The following is a 7,522-nucleotide window of genomic DNA, read 5'->3' on the forward strand; positions in this document are numbered from 1 at the left end:
AAAAAAAAAAAAAAAAAAAAATCAAATACACAGTCATATTCATCTCTGTAACTCAGTGCAAAGCAGACAGCAGTAAATCAAACATTTGCTATCTGTGTAACAGAAATGTCAAGGTCCTATAAACTAGAATTTCAAGATTAAAGTTCTGAGAGGCCTTAAGAAAGAATTTAACCAAACTGTCTTGTTTTCAGATACAGAAAAAAAATCTTAAAAGCACTAAGTGAATTGTTCAAATTATCCAATTATGTAAGCTAAAGTAGTATGAAAAGGCACTACCATTTGATTCACTATCACACTACAATACTGATGACAGGCAAAAAAAAAAGGTTCAAATTCTACTGCTTTCTTGGGGAAAAAGCTAAATGTCTGCATCACATTAAAAACACTGTGCAAGGATCTAATTATGATTATATACCCTAAAATTCAGATCCTTTGAACTGGTGGGTTATCAATTTTTTTTCCCCTTTGTGGTACCAGATATTGAACTCAGGCAAGCGCTTATTCTACTGAGCTCTCTATCTCCCTGGTCCTGATAATCAAATGTTCTAAATAAAAATAATCAGGCGGGAGAATACAGCTAAGTGTCTAGTAGAGTACATGTTTAGCATGTGCAAGGTTAAACCTCAGTACCAAAAACTAAAACTAATCAAATAAACTTATCTTGCTAAAATAAAAATTAATGACAGAAAAACAGCTGGGTAGTGCACACCTATAATCTCAGCTACTAGGAGGCTGAACCCACAGTATCACAAATGTGAGGCTAGCCGAAGGCAGTAAGACTCTTATCTCAAAAACTGAACTGGGCTAGAGGTGGGCATGATGATACACGCCTGTGATCCCAGTAGTAGGGAGTCTGACAGAGGAGGGTGGCTGAGAGTTCAAGGTACTACAGTCTGCACTACTCTATAAGACCTTGTCTTAGAAAAACACAAATAAAAAAAATTTTTAAAGGGCTAGAATAGTTTACTTGCAGAATGCTTGCCTACCATGCATGAGTACCTGGGTCCAATTACCAGTATAGAAAGAAACAAAGAAGGAAAAGAAGATTGGAGGAAAGAAGGGAAAGAAATGAAAGAAACAAAATTATGAGACATTAAAGAAAATAATTCTACTAATATTTTTAACAGTACAAGGGCAACCAACTAACTTTGTGACCTAAATATGCCACTTACATTTCCTACATATGTTTCAGAAAATCTTTAGTCTGTTAGAAACTATTAAATCATTTCACAGGTCTAAAAAAATTATTTCATAGAGTTCCAGAAAGATCTTAATTTGAAGTATTTTAATTTTTTCTTTCTAAAAATTTGTATTACATCCTTTCAAGACTTTTTAATATTGGAAAAGAATCATTGTAAGTAGTAACTTATCTTATACATTAATATATTACTTATAAGTCTTCCCCCCCACTTATCAGTCTTATTACGAAAACATTTACCATTCAAATCAGACTGGCAAACACTCAAAAATTATGTATTTATACATACTTCCATAAACATCTTTCACTTCACACCAAGATTGAAAATGCAGCAAACAATATTTTCATTTAATTCAGTAATACTTATCTCACAAAAAAAGGCTGTTTTATTGCTTGTTATCCCATTTAACAATATTTATCGTACTTATGCTTTAGGTATTACTTTAGGTACTGAAATGAAATAAAAAGCCAAAATTCCTGGGATTGTTTTTCAACAGTGCTCTGTATTCCCAGGTTCCACAACTATGTAAGCACTTAAATATTTGTTGAACAGTCTCCAAATTACAAAATTACTTTTCCTAACATCTGAAATTTTTGTTTAAAAAAATAATAACCTTTGGAGTTACATACCACTGATGTTGAGGTCATAATCCCCTGCCGTAATCACATTAGCTACTAATCCTTCCGCAGGCTGACAGCCAGAAACAATATCGTTCAACAGCTTCCGAATGGCTCCGGGCTGAGGCGGTTGGGTAATAATGTTGCTCACTGCTATCTTCAAATTTTTAATTATGTGAAGCTGATTATTAGGATCTCTCATATGAACTTTAAAGAAAAGAGAAAACTTGAAATTAATGACTACCCAGTGCATAATTAGCCAAAATTAATTCTCCACAAGGAATAATAAAGCAAACTGAAAGTGGGTCTCAAAAAGGATGTTCACATCAGAAACCAGGAATTCCAAGTGAACATTCCACCTAGAATGTAACTGACTTACAATAGTCCCTATGTACAAAGGCTAGAAAGATACCACAGTTCCTCCTCCTATACATGCTGCTATTCCCAGTTTCCCTACTCTCTGCCCTTTCTTTTGTCCTGTATTTAGAAGTGCCAGAAAACCACCATCATTCATACTAAATCTCTGATTCTCAACTCACGCTAAGACTCAACCAGGCAACATAAGGTTTGTGGTACCCACACTGATCACAATAAAGGGAAATAGAGGAGAGTTAAGTGCTGCACTGGGCTTCTTCATTCTTTCCCCATTCTTCTGCTGGAATTCTCAGCTGCATTTCACTACCATAAAAATCAATGTGCACTCTAAGATGGGCTATGGATAACAGGAAGTGAGGCTGGGCATGTGTAGTAGGGTTAGGGAGATACGGGAACTTCATCTTCTGCTCAATTGTGCTGTGAACCTAAAAGTGGTCTAAAAAACAGACCCCTTCTAGGGTGAGAGCATGAGGAAATGGTGACACAAAAAAGAATTAACATGTTATTTACTCCCCACCATGAATGCAACCACCATATACTTCAAACAGGAATTAATAAAATTTAAAATTTAAGGGAAAAAATAATCTTAAAAAAACAAAAATAGCCAGGTACACAGGTCAGTAGTCTAAGCACCTGTCTGGCAAGTGAAAGGACCCAGGTTCCATCCCTAGTACTCCCTGACACACCCTACCCGTCGCCTAAACAGAGCGTGGTGGTGCACACCTGTAATCCCAGTGCTGGGAAGGCTGAAACAGGAGCATCACTAGTCCAAGCTGTGTAGCATAACCCTGTATCAAACAAATAATCTTCTTTTTTAAAAAGCCCAAACCCCTTTTCCCACATCAATTCCTCCTATCTCTACCTGCTATGGCCCTTCTTTCAGTTTATGGGATTTATAAACAGAGGGAACAGGATCTGCAGTGACTGCAACACAGTGCCCAGCATCCAGAGGGGAAAACGTAAGCAGTCTTTGTATAACCAGAAAGGTAATTAGATATTGAACTAACATTTAAAGCAATCCACTATAATGATCAAAGAACCAGCTTCCCGACTCACATCTTAAATTCCAACTCACCATTTATTACCTGCATTATTCCACACAACTTTCTGTGCTTCAATTTCTTCGCTTGTTACTTGTGATTAATACTTACTTCACAGGGTTCCTGTATTTTAAGAATTTGGGTCATTGAGTGTGAAGCACCATGCCTGACAGTAAGTGACAGAGGCATCATGAGCAATAAAAGTACACTGTCTATTTCAACTCCATCATGGGTCCCCATACAAAATGGCCACTGGGCACAGTGCTCAGAAGGCTGAGGCATGAAAAGTGACCAGTGTCAGACCAAGACCAGCCTGGAATACACAGCAAGACCCTGTCTCCAAAAAACAAAAGGAGGGAGGCACCCATTTAAAGGATTTAAGAGAAATTATGTTAATTTTTTCCCTCTCAATGGAAAATGTGCTGTACCAAATAAAAAGCTTTTGCAATTAAAACTGAACTACAGGGCTGGTGAGATGGCTCAGTGGTCTAAAGGACCTACTTAGAACAAGCTTAGCAAAGCACAGGGACCGGTGGGCTGAGCTGGACACACACACACACACACACACACACACACATAAATAAATAAAATTTAAACAAAAAAACCTGAACTACATTTTCAGTAAACACAAAAAAGATTATCATTCCAAATTTCTTGCCAGGTGTATGTACTACCACACACCTGTAATCCCAACACTTTGGGGGACTAAGAGAATGGTCAAAATTTCAAGGCCATCCTGGGTTATACAGTGAGCTCAAAGCCAGCCTGAACTACACAGCAAGAACCTGTATAAAAATGAAAAATTGTGGTCTCTCAGTTGATTTCTAAATTTTCTTTTGCAGAACTGGGGATTGAACTCAGGACCTTGTGCCTGCCAGACAAGCGCTTATTCTACTGAACTATCTCCCCAGCCCCAATTTCTAAAATTTTTAATCATTGTACACACACTGTAAATACTTATACACAAAGTACAATGAAAATTTCACTCACAGTAATTACTCATGATTAATACATGATGAAATGAGGTCAAGAAGAGGGAGAAAGATTTCTTATCTACTATGTTTGTTTTTTATTGTGCTTTTTTTAGTACAGGGTCTCACTACACAAATCAGACTCGTATTGACCCTCCTGTTTTCAGTCTCCCAAGCACTGGGATTATGTGTGGTGTACCACCACACCCAGTCTCAGTGGCTGCCTCAGCACATACAACCCTTTCACCCTAATTAAAATTTCCAGGTTGTCTAATTATGTTATTTATTTATTTATTTATTTATTTATTTATTTTTTGCAGAACCAGGGATTGAACTCAGGCCCTTGCGCTTGCCAGGGAAGCGCTTATTCCACTGAGCCATCTCCCCGGCCCCAGGTTGTCTAATTATGTAAAAGCGAAACAAACAAAAAACCAACAGTACTGAGTATTGTACTTAGAGAAGGTCAGATGTGTTCAAAGTAGTCTGACAACTACATACATACTTAAATGGGTATTTCTGTATCTTTAGGAATTTTTTTGAGACAGGGTCTTGCTACACACTGCAGGGGGCCTTGAATTTGAACTCTTTTATGTAGCACAGGCTGGCCTCAAAGTCATGGTGATCCTCCATCTCAGCCTCCCAAATGCTGGGATTACAAGTGCATGCCACCATGCTTGGCCCTTTAATTTTGAAATAGTGCAAAAATTAGAGCCAAGGTTGGTGTTACACACTTGTAATTCCAGTACTCGAAAGGTGGAGGATGGCTGCAATTACCAATTAAAGGACTTGGCAAAATTGGACTATAAGGCAAAATTCTGCTTCAAAAAACAAAAGAGGGGCAGGGAGATAGCTCAGTGGAATAAGTGTTTGCCTGGCAAGCACAAGGTCCTGAGTTTGATCCCTAGTACCACCAAAAAAAAAAAAAAAAAAAAAAAGAAACTCCTATTTCAAAAGTTACTAAGTGAAATTTTCTTAAAACTTATAAAATGTCTAAATTAATATACTGAACTACTAGAATTAACAAAATCTATCATTAAGCAAAGCAGTAAGAGTTGGTCAATTACTACAAACATAACTTTAACACAGATTGCCAGGGGAGATTCTTCAAGAAGTGTAAGGGATGGGGCAACAGCTCAGGGGTGATTGTAAGCCTCAGCCCTGACTAGATCCCCCAGTACCTCAGGAAATAACAGAAGTACTGGGATGATAAAATTGTGGAGGTTTGTTTTTGTTTTTGTTTTTGTATGGGTGATCGAACTCAGGACCTTGCACTTGCCAAACAAGTGCTTAACAAAATGTGTTTAATAATGAAGTCTCTTGCGCCAAAAAAAAGGGGCGGGGTGCTGGGGAGATAGCTCAGTAGAATAAGCGCTTGTCTGACAAGCACAAAGGCTTGAGTTCAACTCCTAGTTGTGCAAAAAAAAAAAAAAAAAAAAGTCTCATACATGAGGAATATATTTGGTGACCACTTTTTCCCTTTGATTCTTCTGAAATACAGTCTCACTACATGATTGAGGGTAGCCTTGAACTCATTATGCAGCTTAGGGTAGCCCCTAATTTGTGATCTTCCTGCCTCTGCCTCTGCAGTGCTGGGATTACAGGTCTATGCCACCATGTCTGATTTATAACCACTTTCTACTACTATAACATGAAGTATACACTATTCTTCTGGTTTTCAAAAATGTATCTACAGGACCGGCCTGATAGCTCAGTGGATTAAAGCGCCTGCTTCAGTAGAGCAAAGCATCCAGCCAGGGTTTGATCCCCTGCCGACCCCGCCCATGGGGGCCCACTGAGACAGTGATAGAGACTGAGCGTGGTAGTGAGAGCCTGTAATCCCAGTGCTTGGGAAGCTGAAAGCAGGCAGACTGCTAAGAGTTTGATCTGAGACCCTGTAAACTCTGTCTTAAATACAGAAAAAAAATGTGTCTACAAAATCTAAAATGGCTCTCTACTGTCTAATACATCGAGGCCTAAAGTATGTTTAGGAATAGACATGAATAGTACTCTTCAGATTTCTTATAACAACCAAACTTTGCTATAGCATTAATCTATGTGTTTGTTCTCAAACCTAGAAATAAGGTCTCCTTAAAATACTTAACATTGTGTTTGACAATAATGTAGTTGATCTCAGCAATCAAAGCAAAGTTCAACTGTAAATAACAGCATATAGGCAGGTCAGAAAAGAAATTTAGCTTTTGTCCACTCTCAAATATTCTTGGTGGTTTGAGTTGTATTCCTAAATTACACTGCCTGAAATGATATTCTCAGGTCTTACTACCTAAAGAAAAGCTGAGGAATCTCCACAAGACATAAAAGCAATCTGTCCCATGTACAAAGAATCTCAAATTTTATTTATCAGCATGAACTAAGCCACAGAAAGAGAAAACCTCTTCACCAAATTTCTCATACCATTCCTACGCTTCATACCCTAATCATTTTAAACATTATAATTTGTACCAATAGGGGCTGGGGAGATGGCTCGGTAGAATAAGCGCTTGCCCAGCAAGCGCAAGGGCCTGAGTTCAATCCCTGGTTCCGCAAAAAAAAAAAAAAATAAAATAATAATAATAATAGTAATAATAATTTGTACCAACGCCTTATCTATCCTTATAAACTGCACAACTTATTAATTTCTCCATAATTTCATAGGCTTGCTCAAGAAACGATGACTATCATTAGTAACGAAATTCACCTAGATTCAAGGTCTTCCTTACCAATCTGCACCTGAGTAAGAAGTTTCTTTGCTGTTCACTAACGAACAGTATCTATACCTTCTGCCCTTACCTCATCCTATCCTTCACGGCAAGGAATGACTGCCCTTTTCCTTTCTACCACCTACCTAGCATTAACATCCAACTCATTATAATCTTAAATTTTCCCATCTTGCGTGGGGAAATCAAGAACCTGTGCTACACGTCTAATACAGAAGATACCAGCCCCATGTGGTTTACTGGGCACTTCAAATGTGTCTACTCTAAGCTGAGATGTACAAAACAGAGCAAATAAAGAAAGGTGAAATAAATGTTCTTTGAACCGCCAAAAAAAAAAAAAAAAAACAGAGCAAAGGGCCAGGAATATAGTCCTGCAGCACAGCACTTGCCTGCCAAATGTGAGGTAGGGAGTTCAATTCCTGACACCAGAAATAAATCAATTAAGATCAAAATTTCAAAAATTTAACAATAATAAAGAATGAAGGAAGGGGCCCAGGAGATGGCTCAGTAGAACAAGCGCCTGCCTGGCAAGCGCAAGGGCCTGAGTTCAATCCCCAGTTCAAAAAAAAAAAAGAACATAGGCTGACAATAAAGAATGTAGGATGA

The 7,522-nt window shown here is 38.0% G+C and overlaps 1 protein-coding gene across 6 annotated transcripts in view; it reads right to left on the minus strand.

The window, feature by feature from the left end:
* Trappc8 (trafficking protein particle complex 8) overlaps window positions 1-7,522 on the minus strand; it is a 93,419-nt gene that overhangs the window by 82,267 nt on the left and 3,630 nt on the right. For all 6 annotated transcript variants that reach the window (XM_023714125.1, XM_004623556.2, XM_004623555.2 and 3 more), the window contains exon 2: window positions 1,829-2,023. In XM_023714125.1, coding sequence (XP_023569893.1) covers window positions 1,829-2,023 — 195 coding nt within the window. The remainder of the gene's footprint in view (window positions 1-1,828; window positions 2,024-7,522) is intronic.

The sequence above is a fragment of the Octodon degus genome, unplaced genomic scaffold (genome assembly GCF_000260255.1).
Source record: "Octodon degus isolate 3935 unplaced genomic scaffold, OctDeg1.0 scaffold00003, whole genome shotgun sequence".
Taxonomy (NCBI): Eukaryota; Metazoa; Chordata; class Mammalia; order Rodentia; family Octodontidae; genus Octodon; species Octodon degus.